This window comes from Macaca mulatta, chromosome 3 (assembly GCF_049350105.2).
Source record: "Macaca mulatta isolate MMU2019108-1 chromosome 3, T2T-MMU8v2.0, whole genome shotgun sequence".
NCBI lineage: Eukaryota > Metazoa > Chordata > Mammalia > Primates > Cercopithecidae > Macaca > Macaca mulatta.
The window spans coordinates 124,820,433-124,843,006 of record NC_133408.1 but is presented as its reverse complement, the minus strand read 5'-3'; the positions used below and the strand labels follow the sequence as shown (position 1 = coordinate 124,843,006).

At 33.6% G+C, this 22,574-nt stretch overlaps 1 protein-coding gene across 4 annotated transcripts in view; it reads left to right on the top strand.

The window, feature by feature from the left end:
• CASD1 (CAS1 domain containing 1) overlaps positions 1-22,574 on the top strand; it is a 124,518-nt gene that overhangs the window by 30,018 nt on the left and 71,926 nt on the right. For 3 of the 4 annotated variants that reach the window (XR_001443761.3, XM_028846049.2, XM_077997045.1), the window contains exons 11-17: positions 5,145-5,264; positions 6,279-6,435; positions 7,837-7,916; positions 10,590-10,691; positions 12,716-12,856; positions 13,739-13,816; positions 15,883-15,975. Coding sequence is in view for 3 of the 4 variants with exons in the window: in XM_028846049.2 (XP_028701882.2) it covers positions 5,145-5,264; positions 6,279-6,435; positions 7,837-7,916; positions 10,590-10,691; positions 12,716-12,856; positions 13,739-13,816; positions 15,883-15,975 (771 nt within the window). In the remaining variant the exon portion in view is untranslated. Of the gene's footprint in view, positions 1-5,144; positions 5,265-6,278; positions 6,436-7,836; positions 7,917-10,589; positions 10,692-12,715; positions 12,857-13,738; positions 13,817-15,882; positions 15,976-16,893; positions 18,416-22,574 lie in introns of those variants that run through there. The other variant, XM_015134270.3, reaches the window with a different exon arrangement.

Genomic DNA, 22,574 nt, shown 5'->3' with positions numbered 1-22,574 from the left:
GAAATCAAATTTGATTATTATAGTTTATGTTCTATACTTCACTGTCTTTTAGGAAGTGTGACTAGCTGTTTTTACATTTTTAAAGTTTAAAAAACTTACAACTCTCTTGCCTCAGTGTTCAAAGAATCCAAATACAGGCGAACTACCATTGTAGACTATGTAGAGTGTGCCATACTTCCTAAGTGCTAAGTACTATTGCCTCCTCTGTGCTGTGGAGGACCCTTCCTTTGGTCACCTAATTAGTGCCTTTTGTACCTGGAAAAAATATTTTTTTCCTTCTCCATAGGTGTCTTAAAAGACAGGATTATTATAATCTCTGGCCACCTTGGATGTGGCAGGGCTAGAAAAAAATGTGTGCTCTGAATTTTAACACCCCAGCCACATTACAGTTAAACTTTTGTGGCTGAGCCTAACAGCCACTTTTCACACAAACTTTTATAGTGAAGATGCAAACTTTCCATAAAATATGTTTGAAAATTTTAAGAAATTCATAATTTGGGAACAACTGAACTGTTTTTTATTGTTCTATTTGCTTACAGAAAGCACACATCTATAAACAGTACGTGCATCAATGATAAGTTGAAGTTAGAGAGGAGTGTTGCCCAGAAAGGAGTATTTTGAAGATTTAAGCAGCATTAAGAAGATAAATAACATGGTTACTAGTGTTTTTCAGATATCTCTAACAATTGAAGGATGTCTTTCTTCATTGTCTCTTTATTATTTTCAAAAATTATGATTTTATGAATTATTTATTTGAAGTGTAGAAGTCAGAGAAATGAAGTATAAATTTTACTAAAATTATTTGGCTATGATATGTATATTTGTTGCAATAGGGAAATTCCTGTGATGCTGCAGCTGAAGGGAAGCTAGTGAATTTGAGTCATTATGAAAGAGCCAAGATAGTGTAAATGATCCAAGGCAAGGAGAGATGGAGATAGTAAGACATAGTTTATAAGCCCAGCTAAGAATTTGTAGTATAAATCCAGAGATTCTCTAAGAAGTAAGTAGAGATGAAAATTGAATCCTAAGAATATCTCTGATGTGTGAATAAAGACTGGGTAATGGGAATTTGTTTTAAGAAAATACCACTTAGAGACATAATTAATTGCTGACATATTAAAGGGTGATACTACTGTTTAAAAAAAATCAGGTAGAGAGAATTAATGGCAGATTAAGTTCCTCAATTCAGTGATTCAAGAAAGGATTTATATCATAAAAGGATGAAGGCAATTTGGTATTCTATTAAAATCATTTACCAACCTAACATTCTAATATATCTTACACTGCATCCTAATATATTCTAATTTACAATTTTAAAAAATCTCTGTTCTGGAAGGACATACTTTTCACTAACAGATCATTTATAATGATTAATTAACATATCCCTGTTCTTTTGTATAGGATGTTGTGGTTAAAAAATTTGCTTTATCTACATAGGCAAAACATTATTAGTATACGTTATAGCATATTTGGGGACTTGATTCTTGGATATTTGAGGGATTACTCATCTTAAAAACTTTCTAACATGATTATTTTAATTAATATTTTTTATTTTGAATAAAATCTCAAACTTCAGTTGTGTCATGTTTTTATGCAAAAAGATAAGAACTGTTCAAAAATTCTGGAGAATTATGAAAATAATCCTTATAGTCTGACAGATTCTCACTGTTAGTGTAAATATTATTTTAAAGTGTATATATGAAATATAGATTAAATGTGAATTTAATATGAAGAGAATAGTGAGTTTGGTATATATGGTAGGTGGATTTTGTGTTCCATTGTTTCGTTTTTTGTTTTTTTTTTTTTGCCTTTGGAGAGTTTGTAACTTCCATGGAAAGACCTGAATGAAAGGTCATGAGAATATATGGGGGACTAAAGAAAGAGCAGAACCGGAAGTCAAACTAGCTATTAACTGTAATGTAAACTTGAAATTTCATACATATTTTTAATAATAAATTTTTGTTGTAAGTAACATAACAAAATAATAGAGAATTTTGAATATGGATCATACAGTAAATACTGTTGTCTTCGTATTAAATTTATTGGTTATGGTAATGATAATGTGGTCATATAAGAAACCATCCTTTTTTCCTGAGATATACGTGGTGAAATAGTTTAGGAGCACTGTCACATGGTCTGCAACATACTTTTAAAAGGTCCAGCATACAGCATATAAGTGTCCATTGTACTAGTACAACTTTTCTGTTTATTTTAAATATCTTAAAATGTTGGAATAAATATTACATGAAATTTGCAATAAGGCCAAAATCGGCAAAAACTTGGAAAATTGTTGTTACAGTATTTAATTTTGTTTAAATGAACTAACTGTTTAAATGTAATAACCAACCCAACTTTGTAGTCCCAGCCCCAGTCTTTAAGGGAGTTGAAAGCATGTTTTATGGAGAGTGCTTAAAGTAATTAGGAATGACTAACCTAGGTTCGACATCTGTTTTCAAATATTTATAGAGCCATCAGATGTAAAAGTGAGTTAGCTCTGACAGACTCTAGAGCTAGACTTTCCGCTGTGCTAGCCCCATTCGCTGCATGTGGCTGTTGAGCACTTTGTAGCTATTCAGGATTCAAATGTGCTGTAAGTGTGAAATATATACCACATTAAATATGGTTAATTATGATGAATCAGTAATAGATTTAAAAACTTTATATAAAGAATGAAAATAGCTCATATATTAAAATAATATTTTGAATATATTGGGTTAAATAAAATATATTTATTGAAATTAATTTTACCTGTTTCTTTTAACTTTTAAAATGTAGCCTCATTAGAAAATTGCTTATGGCTCACATTTTATTTTATTTCTGTTGGACAGCGCTGCTCTAGAGGATTGAACTTAGTAGCTTTTACATATAGTTAGGTTTCTACTTTCCATGAAAAGGAACATTATAGCAGTTAGTGACCATCTAAAGGTGGAATGGATTGCGTTGGGAGTTTGTTTTCTGCTATTAAAAGATGCTTAGACAATCCACGAAGGGGATATTTTAGAGTACATTCAAAAATGAGGTAAGGGCACAGATTTGGATTAGATAAATTCTGAGGTTATTTCAGTACATTTCCTGCCTCCATCCTTGTGATTCTAATATGTTACACCCTTCTTGAAAATTTCTGATGTAATAAGTCATTTAAAAAAAACATGATGAAGGGCAATAAATAAAAACTCTTTGATATGTAGATTGTAGGTGCTGTAGGAACTCAGGAAGGAGAAATGACATTCATCTGATAGCAAAAATTGGAGTTTTGAACCAGGCTCTGAAGAAGAGTAGGATTTGAATAAGCAAAACGCTTAGGGGAAGAACATTCCAGGGCAAGAATAAGCAGGTAAATAAAAGAGACTTGACAAAAGAGTACAAGAAGGATCAGTTTAAGAGACAGGGAATCTCTAAGTTTGCTTAGAGTGGAGGCTGTGTAGAAGAACTTACGATCTAAGTTCATGTTTGTTTTTTTTTCCCCAGAAGAAATATCTGTCAAAAAAGAAACATGAATTCAAGGTTGTTTGCAAAAGATGCATATATTTCAGGACTTGTAAAATCTATTTAATGTGTCTGCCCAATTACTTTATTTTATCCTACAAAGTATCACTTGGGAAAGGCACATTAACCTGAAATGATCACAAGCAGTGTTAATGCTAGGTAACTGCAGAGATGATCAGATGAGTTCGTAAAATAGAAGCCAAAGAAATTTTACATAGATCTAGTAATTATCCCCAAAAGAATGGCCTTATAATTACAAGGATTGCATGTCACTGAACAAGCCTTTTAAATATCACTTTATTTTTGTTATTTTTTGTGACGGAGTCTTGTTCTGTCACCCAGGTTGGAGTACAGTGGCATGAGCTTGGCTCACTGTAAGCTCCACCTCCCGGATTCAAGCGGTTCTCTTGCCTCAGCCTCTGAGTAGCTGGGATTACAAGTGTGTGCCACTATGCCTGGCTCATTTTTGTATTTTTAATAGAGATGGGATTTCACCATGTTGTCCAGGCTGGTCTCAAACTCCTGACCTCCGGTGATCCACCTGCCTCAGCCTCCCAAAATGCTGGGATTACAGGCTTGAGCCACTGCACCCAGCCTTAAAGATCACTTTAGAAAGCAGTGTATGGCCAGGAGCAGTGACTCACGCCTGTAATCTCAGCACTTTGGGAGGCCAAGGCGGGTGGATCACCCGAGGTCAGGAGTTCTGGCCAACATGGCGAAACCCTGTCTCTACTAAAAATACAAAAAGTTAGCTGGATGTAGTGGTGGGCGCCTTTAGTCCCAGCTACTTGGGAGGCTAAGGCAGGAGAATTGCTTGAATCCAAGAGGTGGAGGTTGCGGTGAGCCGAGATCACGCCACTGCAGTCCAGCCTGGATGACAGAGTGAGACTGTCTCAAAAAAAAAAAAAAAAAAAGGCACTGTACAAATTATGCTGTGGAAATTGTGCTTGTACACATAAAGGGCCAGCAGGTGGTAGATAGGTGGAATGACAGTGTTCTAAGGTTATGAGAATTAGTGCTAGTAAATTAGATAACATTTTTGGTGCCTTCTATCATATGTGGATTCAAATGTGTTGTATTTCATTCAACTTAGAAGTAAAGATGTGATGCTCTCAAATACCATAATAAATGACACTAAGGGACTTGGTAATGATGAAGATAGGGATGTAGGAGTGTAAAACAAAATTGTTTTGTAAAATAAGAGTGGGAGGGAAATAATATTCCTAAATTATGTTTACACTGGGTAAAAGTGCAAATCCATCTTGCATTCAGGATGTATGACAGTTAATAATTATAGCTATCATATATTGAATTTTAATTGGTTTCAAGTTAATGTATAAAGTGCTTCACATTTATTATCTCATTCATCCTTCACAAGAACCCTTCAAGGAAGGAAGGAATAGTCTCATTTTGCAAATCAGAAAACTCAGTCATGTTAGAAAGTAGCAGAATTAGAATTTGAACCTAGGTCTCTCCAATTCCAATTCTACATTTTTGTAATCCTTGCTATAATGATTAACTTATGAGAATCAACGTTGTGATTGAACTGATGCCAAGTGCTAATAATGATTTATTATCTTTGTTAAATGTACTTTTTATGATAATCCAAGGTGTAGTTGATGCCAACATATGTTTTACCTGTTTATCTTTGTCAACAGTTTTTGCCTGTATACATGCACATTCGAGTTCTGGTTGCCGCATACTTATTTCAAACAGGGTATGGTCATTTCTCATACTTCTGGATCAAAGGAGATTTTGGAATCCATAGAGTATGTCAGGTAGGAATGCACTGTTATTTCCTTTTCTTTCGGTTGAACATGCTTTCTTGAGAAATCATTAACTTGCGAAAAAAATATAAATATAGTCATTATAAGACTATGAATAATTTGAATTTATGAAATAGCACTGTAAAGTTGTATTCTGTGTTCTATGTTTAGTATTTCAAGATAAATAGTGAAAGAAGGAAAATATAATTTAATATATAATAAAAGCACTGGTACACAGGAGACAGCATTGCTGATTCACTTTGGTTTTGTAGAAACAGACAGTTACCTGGAATTAGTATAATGTGCTATGTTTTCTTTCTCTGAGAAGAGGATGAATATTAATTAAGTTTCTACCTAGTGCTAAGTAGTTTCTAAACATTATTTCATTTACCCCACATTACAACCTTGAGTTGTTATCCTTATATTTACAGATGAGGAATGTAAGGCTCAGAGAGCTTAAATAATTTGCCCAAGGTCACATAGTAAGTGGTAGAGCACTAATAAAGCTCTGCCCAAATTCTGTGTTTTTTGAATGACATTAAACTGATATCTGAAATGACTGTTATGAAAGTCCCAAAGACACTTATAAATTTGAGTTTTGAGTAATACTGTTTCGTATGTATGACAACTCTTAATTTGATCCCAAATGGGGTAAATCAACATTTAACTAGATGAAATGGACAATGCTTTCTTAAGATAATATAATCTGTGCTTCGAAACTATAGCCCTCAGAAGGACTGCTTTTTTCTCCTTTAGCAAGATAGCAATTATAGCCAGAGGACAGCCTAGGTTGGTGCTTTGCTGGGATTTAGTTAATGTAATGATGTATGCATATTTTATATTCAACTCTTCACGGTGATTGTAGAACAAATGTAATTTAAGGGATTAGTAATATGTACTTGTACAGTCATTACTGAGTCTTAGCCATTTATACTCTGTCAGAGAAATTCTGCCTTTGCTGTTTGTGTATACCTAGAATGAAAACCATTACTTAGAATGAAACTATTTTCTTCTCCTTTTCAATAGGTTTTATTTCGTCTCAATTTCCTGGTAGTGGTGTTATGTATAGTAATGGATCGACCTTATCAATTCTATTACTTTGTCCCCTTGGTCACTGTATGGTTCATGGTCATATATGTTACTTTAGCACTATGGCCACAAATAATCCAAAAGAAAGCAAACGGTAAATATACTTTCTTACTAATGTTAGTAAATATATTTTTTCAAAGTGTGAAATTCCTTTTTAGTTGCTAAAGGATATTATTTTTATTAAGTGATATAGACAGTTTAAATTTATATGTAGTTTTGACATTTTGAAGTTCTGTTCTTAAACGATATTTCTAAAATGTTACAGCTAAGTAGTTAAAGTAATATTAACAGTGGAGAATAATAGTTTACATTGTATATGTTTTTTCTTTTTTAAATTTAAATTTTTCAAAACCATTTTACATATTAACTAATGCTACAGTTTTTAAACTGTCTTCTTATACAGAGGCAGAGTGGAGAGAGCTGAAAGAGAGAAGGGAAAGCCAAATAAGCCTCCGTGCCCCTATGTCTTGCTTCAATCTTGGCAGCTCTACTTTGATTTCTTATGTATATATTGAGATTTTTGAGTAAATATTTCTTTGCAAAATGCTTCTTATGTCAAACACAATTAAAAGCACTAATATAATTTATTTTCTAGACAAGCGTTAAAGCAGTTATTATCAACCTGTTTTACATATAAGGAACGTAAATACCCAAAAGCTTGTTATTTTCAAATTTCACATGGTTAGTTACTAATAATGTTCAAAGTGAGGCCACAGTCATTTATCTTAATGCTTTTTTCACCCTCAAGATCATATAATTAAAATAAAATCTTCCTTTTTTGGAAAAATAATTTTTTATTTTAAAAAATGTATTTAACTTGACTCAACCCAATATTATATGTCAAAAATATTTTTCCATTGGCTTCCAGTATAATATCAAATAATTTTTCAGGAATGAGTTGAGGTCTAGCCTCTATTAAAGTCCAATAGTGTCTTTGGACAGCCTTTGTCATTTAATTTCTCTATACAAACCCAGCATATTGATCAAATAAACTATCAATATGTATAAACTTTGAACACGTAATTTTAAATATGCATATGTTACAATACATTTTATATTTAAACTCTAATCCATTAGGGAGTTTAAGCTTTCTCCTTGGAACTTTAATGTTTAAGCAATATCACCTAAGTCATATTCAACAAGAGTGTTTGTTAGAATTATATTGAACATCTTGTTCCAGATGTTGCTGTAACTTTGAATAATGAATAAGTATAATTGAATCTAGGAGGCATTTTGAAATTTATTTCTAATGGATGAACAGCAGGTGTACAGGGTATCAGTTATACTTTATAGCCTCATTCCTAGCAAGAATCCTTTGTTTTTCTTTTTGTCCTACTTGTAATTTATACCAGCTAGGTATATTTTGTGTATTCTTGTAAGCATTCTTATATTCTTTTAAGAACTATTCAGCATGTACATATATCAAATAGAGAGTATTTAATATGTTGTGTAATATAAATTTATTTTTTAGTAAATTAAATATTTTCTCTCTTAGGAAATTGTTTCTGGCATTTTGGCTTACTGTTGAAACTAGGCTTTTTGCTGTTATTCATATGTTTTTTGGCATATTCTCAGGTTTGTACAATCCTTTCAGTTTATATTTTTTAATATTTCATTTTAAAGTTCAAATCTATTAAAGCATGTGAGAAGAGTCAGAGCTTTTTTTTAGCTTCATTTTTTAATGACTGTAATAAAAATGTCACTCTGTAGTTGACTACTCAGTGTAGTTCTTTTGAGATATATATACTTTGTTACCACTGTTTTTGTTGTAAGAGCAATTTAAAGCTCTTCCTTTGGCAGTTGTTCAAGATCCATTTTACTTGACTTTGATCAATCAAACATTTATTGAATGCTTCTTGTAAGACACTAGTCTAAGCGGAGATCAAAATTTTCTTGACAGAATTTGCAGCTAGTTTGTGTATTATTCATTGCATCAGAGTATTACTTGATTTTTCCATAACTACATACGGTAAAATTTTAGCAGTTAGTAAAACCAACTTAGGAGCAAAGGGGTTTACGTATATATAGTATGTTTAATTAAATAAAACTTTTGGTCATTTTTTTTAGCTCTAACCTTGTATTTTTCTATTCTGATGGTTGAGATATTCTGTTATTTTAACAGGATGGCAGTCTGCTACCTGCTGGTTAAATCCATCAGGGAGATGTATTATTTGGGCAGCATGATATTTATAACAACACATTTTAATTTGAATGCCTATAGTTGTGTCATATTCTGCAGTGTACTCACATCTCCAACACTCTGTTTTGTGCCTGGCTGTGTCAGGTGGAAGGAAGTGCCCTATAGGCATTTTGTGTGTATGTACAATCCTATGCTGTTTGGGTTTTTTTTTTTTTTCTTTTTGTAGACTTTTATATTTGTTTTTATACTTAGAGGTCTTTAAAGCACTGTTATTTCTGCCTGACACTCAAGCTTTTTTATAGAAGATAAATAAGGAAACAACTAACAAATGTATAAAGAAATAGCCAGGTTACGGCAACAACTTCTTGACAGTTATTCATTAAAATTCCCAACACTCTGTGGATACTGCTGAGGGAAAGAAAGAAAAGCTGACTAGAGATTCAATATAGGGATTAAGAATGTTTCCCTAGCTTTGGGTCAGTGTTGACCACTGGACAAGAACAAAAAGCCCACTGTCTTTCACAAAATAGTGCTTAATAAATACTTGTTTATTGATCACATAATAAGAAATTAATTAGAGATAAAATTTTAAATTGTATATACATCATATATATTCATAGGTATGTTACATGTGTATGATCCATAAGATCATATATTTTATCTAAGAGGTATGTACCTAGTGTATATCTATATTCATGTTTATATATATATATATACACACACACACACGTATATATGATCTATAAGCACTTCAGACTTCAGATTGCCACTCTTGGTAAAAATCACCCCTGGCTGGGCACAGTGGCCCACGCCTGTAATCCCAGCACTTTGGGAGGCTGAGACGGGCGGATCACGAGGTCAGGAGATCGAGACCATCCTGGCTAACACGGTGAAACCCCGTCTCTACTAAAATACAAAAAAAATTAACCGGGAGTGGTGGCGGGCGCCTGTAGTCCCAGCTACTCGGGAGGCTGAGGCAGGAGAATGGCATCAACCCGGGAGGCAGAGCTTGCAGTGAGCCAAGATCGGCCACTGCACTCCAGCCTGGGCAACAGGGCGAGACTCCATCTCAAAAAAAAAAAAAAAAAAAAAAAATCCTTAATTTTCTGAGACATAGATTTTGATAGAACTTATTTTTAATATGCTATGTGCATTTTAAATTCTGTGGCTAAATGGAGATGGTTGCATTTTATTAAAATAATATTATAAAGTTCTTCTGACCTAAAGACTCAACATTATCTAAAATACAATATTATTTTCATCTTTTTTCTTTGTTTTTTAATAGCCTCTTTAAAAATCATGATGTTACACTTTTTATGCCGTAGCTTAGGTCTAATAATGGAGCTTTCCTTGATAGAGAGTTCATTGTGATTATTCTGAAAATTGAGGGTTTTGTTCTCTTCTTTGAAAGACTTCGTTAATGTTCAGGAATGTACCCAAGACTTCTGCCCCTTCATTCCCCAATTTTCCAACCTGTCAGATTCATAAGAGGGTACTATTCACTAACTTTACCAGAGTAAAACTGTAAACTTTGTTTCAAAGGCTGGTAATGGCATTTGGGTATGGTTGATTGAGTAAGGTGACTAATTCAGAGGACTCTTTTAACTCAAATAGTTAATTATAGATTATTGAGGACATTTGGAGAATGATAACTATATTTTAACTTTAACAGTTGTTATTTGGGATATTGATACCATATTGGCTGAAATATTTTGTATTTTTCTGTTTGATTAGTAAATACTATCATTTTGTTTGTGAGATTAAAAACCTTATATAGAATGATTTTCTAATTACCAGGTTTTCTGATTTGGGGGCTTAAGAAAATTTTACGCTCTCAGTAGCCTTTCACGTGAAATGAAAATAAGTTTACCAAGTTTTAAGTCATCTTTCTTGGTCATTGAAAGATAAATTTATTTTCAAATTTTAAAAATTTCATTTGAAATACATTTCAAATGAAGTGATATTTTCAAATGAAATAAAACAAAACTTTAACATTGTGAATTACTCTTATGTAATCCAAACTTTAGAAAACTATAATTTATAATAGAATTGCAAAGCAAATATTGACTTGTACCATCTTAATTTATTTTCTGGATTCCTTTTCTCAGGGTGCATTTGAGAAGATTTTTTCTCTTTGGCCATTGTCCAAGTGTTTTGAACTGAAAGGGAATGTATATGAATGGTGGTTCAGATGGAGGTTAGACCGTTATGTATGTATTTACTTTGTGATATTTTGTCATTTCAAATCATACTGTTGGAAAATGATGTGGAAATTTTTGATCTATCTATACTTAGTTTCAGAATAAAGAAAGATGTTGATTTAGTAAATCAAAACAGTCCACTACCCCTTGCACTCGTTTCTTTACAGCAGTGAAAGAGTATGCATGTGTATATATATCTTCTGGGAAATATTATTTTAAAATGTTATCTATAATGTGGCCTGTCTGACTTATAATTTTGATTTGTAGGTGACCTGTTGTATATATGCTTCAGCCATTCAAAACAATATTTATTGAGTTTCAATACGTGCCCTAGATGTTGATGCCATGAAGTATACATTAGAGAAAGAAAGAAGACATCCCAACAGGCTTCTAAGCTTTAAGAATCTAGTTTAGGCCAGGCACGGTGGCTCAAACCTGTAATCCCAGCACTTTGGGAGGCCAAGGCGGGCGGATCACGAGGTCAGGAGATCGAGACCATCCTGGCTAACACGGTGAAACCCCGTCTCTACTAAAAATACAAAAAAACTAGCCAGGCAAGGTAACGGGTGCCTGTAGTCCCAGCTACTCGGGAGGCTGAGGCAGGAGAATGGCGTAAATCTGGGAGGCAGAGCTTCCAGTGAGCCGAGATCTGACCACTGCACTCCAGCCTGGGCGACAGAGCGAGACTCCGTCTCAAAAAAAAAAAAAAAAAAAAAAAAAGAATCTAGTTTAAAACCCAAGATTACTATTATAAGAGGATACTAAACTATGCAATATAGATTTTGTGGTAGAAGTGTGCAAAGAAGAAAGAGCGGTGTCTTGTATTAGTCTATGAACTTGATCTTGAAGAAGGGTTAAGGTTTAATTGGCCAAGAAAATGTACATCTAGCACAGCATTTGGAAAACAGATACTAAATAACTATTAATTACTTAATTCTTTCCTTTTTTCCTTTCATTTTTGACTCATCTCTTTTTTCCAACAAATGTTTTCTTAGTGCTTATTCTTTGCCTTTCCTAGTTTCCAACACCTATGCACTTTTCCAGTGTACTACATTGCATCTCAAAACCACATCTGAATAAAATGTTTGCTAAAGTCTCTACATCAAATAATTTTTAAATTTACTCAATATTCTCATTAGAGCAGTGTATTATGATATGACTGTCCCAGTCTATTTAGGCTGCTGTAGTAGAGTACCATAGATTGTGTGGTTTATAAACAACAAAAATTTATTTCTTACAGTTTTGGAAGCTGGGAAGTGTAAAATCACACCAGCAGATTTGGTCTGGTGAAGGCCCACTTGCTGTTTCATAGACACTCGACTTCTCACTCTGTCCTCATGTGCTGCAAGGGGCAAGGATGCTCTCTGGGGTCTTTTTTTTTAAAGGGCATGAATCCCATTCATGAAGGCTCTGACCTAATGACCAACCAAAGGCTTTACCTCCAAAACTATCACACTGGGGATTAACATGATTCAACTTACGATTTTGAGTGGAAGGAAATGTTCAGTCTGTTGCAATGATAGTTCACATTAAGTCTTTGTTTAAAAAGAGAAAGCTCGTGTACTTTCTGTTCTACCATATTTTTTTCACTTTTTTGAGCATATACTTTTTTTCGAAATTATGACCTGGTGGTGTTATTCTTTGTTTTATTTGACTGAAAGGACTGATATAAAATGTGTTTCATCTTTGTTGGGTGCATTTAAATTTTATCATACGTCTGTAGGAGAGTTTCTTTCTATTTTTAAATTGTCTTTATTACTTCACTTACCACTGAGACGGCTCAGAATGAACCAGCGTTATCTCATATTGTTCCAAGAGATGCTTGCTTGTCTATTGCTGATGGTTTCTAACAATCATCAGCTTTATTTCATTTCTTGAAGTTTCACTCTTGAAGTTGAAGTCCTTCATAGACACTTCAAACTTTAAGCTTTTAACGTACCTACTTTTATTCATATATTCCTCACTAACCAAATAGTTTTCCTGTTTTTTGAAAACTAACTGTTTAAAACAGATTTTCTGTCTTTGCTTTTCAGGTAGTTTTCCATGGAATGCTGTTTGCTTTCATTTATCTGGCTTTGCAGAAGCGTCAAATACTTTCTGAAGGAAAGGGTGAACCTCTTTTTTCAAACAAAATTTCAAATTTTCTATTGTTTATTTCAGTAGTTTCTTTCTTGGTAAGTTTTGAAAACTTTCCAAAATCCTAAATGGTATGGAATATTAATGTTAAGATATGGAAATATAATTAGTTATTTTTAATAATAATCTTTTATTGTTTTCTCCTTATTTTTCTTTTTAATATTTAGAAATTTTAATACTTCTCTTCCAGTAATTGATAGGATAGCTAGACAAATTTAGTAAAGCTATAGACTATCTTAAGGACATGATCAATTTGACCTGATGTTAGAATAGTTAGGTAAGCAATAACAGCAGAATACACATTTATCTCAAATGCATGCAAAATGTTTGCCAAAATAAACCATATTTTTATCTATAAAAATACTTTCAATAGTTTTTAAAAATTGTTTATTTTTAATTATGAATACATATTCATATTTATGGGGCACATGTGATATTTTGATGCAAGCATGCAATGCATAATGATCAAATCAAGGTAATGTTAAATGCTTGAGGCGATGTATATCTCCTTATTTTTCTAACTGGACTTAAATTCTAAAGAGACTGTATATAAGTTAAAAATGAAGAATAAATGAGAGCTCAATTAAATGGGAATTTTTAAAGTTACAGTAAATTTGGGAGAAAATTTAATGTAAAGTGTTTCATATGGAGAGCCATCACTGCCTTTTGATCACTATTTCCAGAAAAGCACAGACTTGTGCACCTCCCTCTGTGCTTTCTTATGTTTGGACAGTTGAACATACCAAAACAGGTGATGAGCAAACTTGTAAGCGGTTTTTACTGATAGTTATATAGCATAATGAAGTATAATGTTATAAATGAAGAAAACTGTTAAAAAAAAAAAAAAAAAAAAACACTGTGAGGCTTATGCCTCTTCCAGACTTGTTTTTGTGAACTTTTCCATACATTTTTTGTTTTAGACCTATTCCATCTGGGCTAGCAGTTGTAAAAACAAAGCAGAATGCAATGAACTCCATCCATCTGTTTCTGTGGTGCAGGTACTTATCTTGATTTAGAGAAATTTTTGCATCTTAATTCTTGATAAGAAAATGGTTTTTAGCGGCAGAGAGATTTGAGATTGAACTCCAGAAAATGTAGAGAAGTTACTTCATCTTTCTAAGCCCTTCCTTTCTCTGTAGTAGTAGGGGTATTAAAATCTCTTTCAAAGGGTTCTTGTATTTAATATGTGAAAATGATGTAGCTCAGTATTTTTCACTTAATCTGCCCTTAGAAAACATTAATTCCCAGCCGGGCATGGTGGCTCACGCCTGTAATCCCAGCACTTTGGGAGGCTAAGGCTGGTGGATCACCTGAGGTTAGGAGTTTGAGACCAGACTGGACAACATGGTGAAACCCTGTCTCTACTAAAAATACAAAAATTAACCAGGCATGGTGGTGGGCATCTGTAATCCCAGCTACTTGAAAGACTGAGGCAGGAGAATCACTTGAACCCAGAAGGCAGAGGTTGCAGTGATCCGAGATTGCATCATTGCACTCCAACCTGGGCGACGACCAAGACTCTGTCTCAAACAAACAAAAAAACCTAAGAAGTTAATACTACATGCTAGATATTATGCCAAGGGCTGCAGTGGTTACCAAATCAGACATAGTTCCTACTCTCTTGGAGCCTACATTATTTTTAGTGTTGTACATCTTACACAATACTTTTATTATAATAAACTCATTAAATGGTTTTATGTTTAAAACCTTTGTTTAGGTCTTACCTTCATGATTTTCACCATTTTGTATATCACCTGTACTATTAATTATTTACAGTGTTTCTTTAAATGACTCACAACCTGTGCTATAATTAGTACCTTATGTATGTTTTCTCATTTAATGTTCACATCAACCTTTCAAAGTAAAGCTTATCTCTATTTGTGTGAATTAAGAAAAAGACCCACAAGATTAAGTGCCTTGCCACAAGTCCCAGAACTAACACAAGCAAAAGACGAGATTTAACCTTGAGTCTTTTTGATGCTATTGCCCATGAGAATCACTCAATTATACCTGAGTGGTTCACTTTGGTTCCTTTTTCTCATATTATCTCCTCCTTTTTCATCTTTTATGCATCGTAGAGACTTCTTAGATCCTTTGACAAAATGCCGAAGATGATCAACATTGAATATGAGTTTTTCCCTGAAGTGTGAACAGATTTGTCAATCCTTTTATAAGAGAAAGTTTCTGGAAAGTAGTAGTGAAAGTGGAGATTCTTTTTTTCTTTATAGTTTCTTGCTTTTTTATAAGGAGGGTGGATTCTAAGGAAAGGATTCTTTGCTTGGTAAGCTGGTTATTGGATGTGAGACAATTATTAACATGGCACATGTGTGGATATGTAACAAACCTGCACGTTGTGCACATGTACCCTAGAACTTAAAGTATAATAAAAAATAGTAATAAGAAGAAAAGAAAATGCAAGATTGTTCCACCAAAAATGAAAGATTGTTCCACCTGGTACAGAAGGATAGGGGAGAGGAGTAAAGGCCAGGATCTCAAAAGCTGGAGATTCTTTCGGGAGAGAAAAGATCTAGAGAGGAAAATATCGTACATGTGAATATAGTTCAAGACATCATTTACGAGGCCATGCAGAGCAAACATGAAGACATGTTAAAAGCCATGCCATTTCCCATACTATCATGGCTGTCAGCCAAAGGAGAATTTTGAAGGGAGTCAAGAGAGGGAGTGACTGTCAACCAAGCAGATACTTTATGAGAGCAGCAAAATTATATGATTTTGTGAAGTGTTGCTACATAAATATGATAGCAACTTTTTCTACACAAAGGGCCCTAGGCAAATTTGTAATTTTTTCAGTATACATAAAATTGTTCAGTCATGAACTACTAAAAATGTTCATTGGTATGCAGCATACAGACCATGTGTTGAGAAATCCAGTTTGAGTAGGCTCTAGAACAAAAATAACTTTCTAATACTTTTAGAATATAAAAAGACCATTGTATATGTGTCAAGTTTACAAAGAATAAGGTTATCATTTAAAAGAAAGCTTTATACAAAATAATTTTCAATAAAGAGATTATTAATATTTGCCTTTGTGCTTTTTCTTTAGATTTTAGCCTTCATCCTAATAAGGAACATCCCTGGATATGCCCGTTCAGTTTACAGTTCATTTTTTGCTTGGTTTGGAAAAATTTCATTAGAGGTTGGTACATTAATATTTTGCTTATCTTACACAGCCAGGTGTTACATGTTTGTGTATGTACATGTGTATGTGTGTAAATATCACACATATATATGTGAGTATGAAAATCAGACATACTTTTTTCTAAACCAAAGCTATTATGGAATTACAAGGAAAAGACTTAGAACTTTCAACAATACTGAAGTATTTTTGAATGTTTTTAAGCCTTATTTTTAAATGACTAGATACAGATTACTTGCAAAGTATTATTTACGTTGTCTTGAGCTTTCAAGCACAACCAAGATGCTGAGATCAAGAGAGAAAAATATTAGACCAGGTATATAAATGAAATCAAGCTGAGGGGATTTTGATTTTTTGTTCATCTCCGTAATTAAATATATTACTGGAATTCAGTTTATTGATGCACACCATAATAAAATTTATCCTTATTATGATTGGAAATCATGGGAGAAAGTATAAACTCATTACATTTTGTGTAAGATGCATTATATGAAATTATTTACAAAATCAGTTTGAACAGTAGGTTTTGAAATGTATTCTGAGTAGTCCAAGCCTTATTATTTCAAATAGAATGTTTTAAAACAATTTATATTGTAATCATAACATATATTTTAGAGTTTTTAGAGTATAAGATTTATTAAATTGTCTCATAAATAGGGAAAATAAATTCCTCTTTGAGTTCTTGAATAATTGTTCTATTATTTTCTTTGGTCTCATTTATAAGAGAGATTGTATTAGCAGTTGGAGTTCTAAGGAGTAGACTGCAGTGGACTTTTCAGGGCCAATAGTGAGACAGAATAAAATGGTTTTAGGAAAGCCTTCTAATGTTACTATGCGATCAAATGTTTAAATTAGGAAAAACTATAATTTATTCATGGACCCTCTATAAATATCTGACTTAAATATTTTTTCTCCTAGCTGTTTATTTGCCAGTATCACATATGGCTGGCAGCGGACACAAGGGGTATCTTGGTACTGATACCTGGAAACCCTATGCTCAACATCATTGTCAGCACTTTCATATTTGTTTGTGTGGCACATGAAATTTCTCAGATCACTAATGATCTTGCACAGATTATTATTCCTAAAGATAACTCCTCTCTCTTGAAAAGGTTGGCATGTATAGCTGCATTTTTTTGTGGACTCCTCATCTTATCATCCATTCAAGATAAATCAAAACATTAGGTTCCAAAAATTCTAAAAAACCTAAACTCTTCAGGCTTACTTTGTGTGTCTCTAGAAGAGAAAAGCATCTATCTGGAGATATAAATGTATATGTAAATATAAACGTTTGTGGCAAGAGGACAGTTCTGTGATATCTGTTGAACATGTGTGGTTGTATATATTAGAAATGTACATATCCAATGTGAAATACTAAACAAACAAAAAACCGGAATGCATTGTATAGAACTGCATGTGAAGTCTTTTCTACTGAATCTATATTTCCATTTGTAAATGATTTTAAGTTAACATATGAAGGCAGGGAAATGATTACCTTTCCAGTAAGAATATAGATAATTTAATTAACTTAGTGACACCACTGAGTGTTTTGATATAACTAAATTTGTGGTAATAAGACTGTCTGCACCTATATTCATTGTGGAACTTCCTATTTCATTGGAAACTTTCTTACTCAAGAATGACGGCAGTATTGTTTTCTTATATGTGCAATGAAGTGGAATGATAAACAGTATGCCTTTAATTTATATGTGTTCTTGTTCTGATGTTATGTTTTCTGAAATGATTTTTCTTCCTAACTGTGGTTTTCAGGTATGCAAGCCGAAATCTTTGTACACTTTGTCTCACAGAATAGTTCTGAGGCTCCAGTACAGGGTTTTGTCATTGTTGATGTTATTGTTGCTTCTTTTTATAAAAAGCCAAAATTTTTTTTCCAATCCAAACGTTTACCTGTTTCCTTTCCTCAAGCTATACCAGTGTAATACCAGTTACCCTGTGGATCCATTTAATATGTTATCCCCACTAATTAATTTTCGTATATTATTTCCAATATTTGGAAAACTCTTTATAACCATTTGGTATTTCCTATTACCCACCTCCTATTTTAAATATTTATCAGTCTAAACTTGTACAGTGTAGTAAACATGCAAGTTGTTATGATTGGGCTGTATTACCGTAAGTAGAATTTTAAGTAAACTGGTGAATTTGGTCAATAAATGTTTTTGCTTTTTTTTTTTTTTTTTTTTTCTTTTTACAGGCTGTTAGAGGTATACATTTATTTATCTGTTGTACAGATTTGATTATGATTTTAATGTTTGAAAGATTGCACTTGTTTGCTTTTACTATGTGTCGGGTAAAATATATTTTCTGTTCACAGTATATGAAAATATGGAGTAATTTAAACAGTAAATAAACATTCTGTGGATGCTTATTTTTGTATTGGCAAAGTATCAATTAAACTCTTTGTGTTCTTTTTCAAAAATGCTGGATCCATTAATGATTGGTTCAAATATCTAATTTATTTCCTCAACTTAAATTTGCTTTTTAAATTGCTTAGTATGTAGGGGTAGATTACCAAATGATAGTTGAATAAAGAATCATTTAGTTATCAGAGCTTCAGAGGGTCATCTGCTTTCCACCAAGGAATTTTAAGCATTATGGTTCATTAGTGATTTTGCTTGAAGATTTTAAAAATGTAATTTATTTAGCACTGGATTTATGTGCTACTGATATACCTCCATTAATTGAGGAATATTTCTTGGACAGAAATGTGTGTTCTTTCCTTTTCTCCCTTCTTTTGCCCTTACTTAATCTTTTGACATTTCCCAGATAGACAATTGTAATGATTCATTGCTCTGCCTCCTAGACTGCAGCCTTATAAGTAGAGAATAGTATAGTTATAAATCAAAAACTTCCAAGTACTGTGATCACATTATTCTTGTTCATGTAGCTTGCCAATGAGTACAGTGCATTTTAATTTAGCTTGTAAGTTTTATCACCTGAAAAGGTTCTTCTTGATGAAACAATTGAAAAAGAAAGATGACCAGTCTCCCTGTGTATTTTTGGAAGCACTTACATCTTCAGTAGTGATGCCCAAGTGAATATATGCTTTTCTTTCCTATTTGAACTCAAGCCTAAAACTTACCTGGTGAGCCCTGTTTCTTCATCACATATTCTTATTTAATATAAAGCACTATTTTTTACATATAATTATATATATATAATAATTTGTATAATTTAAATATGTATTTGTAGTTACAAATGTATTTTATATTTGATTTTCTTAATTAATCTTAAAAGGTTATTGTGGAAGTTGCCACAATGTAGCACCTGCATATATGGTAAATGTCTTAATATTTTATTTTCTGCATCGACTCAGGTACTGACCAGTTGCATTACTCAATCATACCATTCTTCAGAATAAGATTTTCAACAGGATGTTTAGATATGCTAAAGTTGAGATAAAACCACAGAGGTTCTCTAAATTCAGATTTTCTATAATAGAAATCACAGTCAGAAATCTACCATCTGGCTTTAAAAGGTAATTGCTTGACTGAATTCCATGTCAAATCGTTCGTCCTTTCCTTTGCCAAAACTTCCCATTTTTGTGCATAGCCAATAGGAGCATTAAAAATTCAGCCCACATAAATTAATAATGTTTTACAAGGATGTGGAACCCAAGTTCATTCATTATTCTATTCTCAAATGACTTTATACTAAAACCTTAAAAAGAGAATGCATCCTGGATATAGTCATTGATATCATAAACTGGATGTGTTCCATGGCTTACATTGCAGACAATTCAGTGTTTTGCGTGATGAATTGGATATACCACATGGGAGTCTGCTGTATGACAGGAGATTAGGTAGTATTGTACTTAGAGATTTTTGGAACAGTTGAAAGAAATTCAATTCTTCACATCATTCAAGAGAGAAATTACCTTTTTAGCTTAATAGTGGAGACTGAAATAAAGATTGCCAGTTTTGGTTGGCAATTCAATCCATCTTACCGCTTTGAATATTTCTCTGCAAAGACATTCAAAAATGATTGCGTACATTTATGACTTAATTTGTTCATTCTTAGAATAATTGTGATTTGGGGAAACTTACTTGGCAAGGTGAATTCTGACTCATTTTCTTATACTAAAAATGGTTTCCAAAAAAGGAAGTGGTGGTCCAAACTATGTTCCCAAAATTGTGGTGCTTGATGACTGATTTCCAGAGTAGATTTCTGATTTTATTTAATTAATTAATTTTTTGAGACAGAGTCTTACTCTGTCACCCAGGCTGGAGTGCAGTGGCACGATCTTGGCTCACTGCAACCTCCGCCTCCTGGGTTCAGGCAATTCTCCTGCCTCAGCCTCCTGAGTAGCTGGGATTACAGGTGCCTGCCACCATACCTGGCTAATTTTTGTATTTTTAGTAGAAATGGGGTTTCACCATGTTGGTCAAGCTGGTCTCGAATTCCTGGCCTCAAGTGATCCACCCACCTCAGCCTCCCAAAGTGCTGGGATTACAGGCATGAGCCACTATATCTGGCCTGATTTTCTGATTTTAAATCTTACAAAAATTTAATGGCACTATTTGTTCTGCCTTTCCATATTAATAGTCATAGTAGAAACAAGGAGACACAAATGGAAGCTATTTAACTGCCATTCAGTATGGTACCAGAACCTAAATATAACAATATTGGAATACCCAAATTCTGTATATATGTCTATATATATGTATGTGTGTGTATATATATATATATATATGGAATAATTTCTTTAAAAATTATGCAAATATTTATGTTCAAAAGTAACCATTATGAACAATTTGGGGGGAATATGAAATTGAATAAAATACTCTTTGTTTTTCAAGGACTTGGCAGTAAAATTGTCCCTAACATCTGACATTTTACATCTTAGTAAAAAAGTATTAAAATTGGCCGGGCGCGGTGGCTCAAGCCTGTAATCCCAGCACTTTGGGAGGCCGAGACGGGCGGATCACGAGGTCAGGAGATCGAGACCATCCTGGCTAACACAATGAAACCCCGTCTCTACTAAAAATACAAAAAAATTAGCCGGGCGTGGTGGCGGCGCCTGTAGTCCCAGCTACTCGGGAGGCTGAGGCAGGAGAATGGCGGGAACCCGGGAGGCGGAGCTTGCAGTGAGCCGAGATCGCGCCACTGCACTCCAGCCTGGGCGACAGAGCGAGACTCGGCCTCAAAAAAAAAAAAAAAAAAAAAAAAAAAAAAAAAAAAAGTATTAAAATTGTTTTGCTTTTGTTTTGTTTTGTTTTGAGAGGGAGTCTCGCTCTGTTACCCAGGCTGGAGTGCAATGGCGTGATATCGGCTCACTGCGTCCTTTGCCTCCCAGGTTCAAGCAATTCTCCTGCCTCAGCTTCCCAAGGAGCTGCGATTACAGTTGTGCACCCCCAGGCCTGGCTAATTTTTATATTTTTAGTAGAGACGTGGTTTCACCATGTTGGCCAGGCTGGTCTTGAATTCCTGACCTCAGGTGATCCACCTTCCTCGGTCTCCCAAAGTGCTAGGATATAGGCGTGAGCCACTGCACCCAGCCAAACATTTATTAAAATTATTATTTCAAATTCAAAGTAAAACTAAGAAAAATGTCATAATTAAATGTATTTCCCTTTATTTTCAAATTAAATATCTTCAATATTATACATGCCTATGTTGTATTAAAAGCTTATACTATCATTCAGTAAAAATAAAGCTTGATTCTATATCTAGCAGTTTTGTTGGTTTGTTTGGTTGTTTTAATTCTCAGGCTTTGTCTTTCTCTTTTCTATCCATCCTTAGTACTTGATTTTTGACTGTAGCTCTTTCATAAGTAGGCTAGTATTTGTTTTGTTTTGTTTTGTTTTTAACAAGTCACAGGGTCAAAGTCCTGCTGATAGATGGAATGAATATGCCTTCCTTCATGAGACTAGACTAGACAGGTTTTTGAAGATAACTAATACTGGGAGTGGCATGATGTGTTTTTCTTAGGTTATTCAGGAGAAAATAGTGGCAGTTATTTCTGGTGTTGAGAGAAAACTGGAACTAAGAATTCAGCACTTTCTTTCCTTGACCCCTTCCATTTCATCCCCACCTCTAGACCCTGTCATTGGGAGAGACAAAGTGGTGGAAAAACATTTAGTTGAAGTCTGAGGAATCCAGTACTTTCAAAGTACGTAATGCATAAGGCTCATGGAGCTGGAGCCCTTTCTCAGAGACTGTAAGATTTAAAATGGGAACTATAAAGAAGTAATACCTGGGCCAGAATATCCAGGAAAAGTTTTAGAGTAATGGGAGAAGTGGGACTTGTAAAGTTGTATATTTGGATATATTATTAAGTTACGCTAATATCAGTGTGGAATGGATGCAAGAATATGTAGATTAATGGATAGAATCAGAAGCATAAAAACAGGTTTTATCAGAAGATACTAGAATAAGGTAATGGTTTGATTTCACATTACTGGAGAAAGGTAGAAATATTCTTTAAATAGCCCCAGGACTATTGCTTAATTGGGGAGTGAGAGCAATAAATTCCCATTCTTACTCTGTATACCAAAAGAAATATAAAATGATTAATAGGTTTAAAGACATGTAAAATAAACAGTAGAAAATGTAGGTGAACATCTCATTCTTAGATG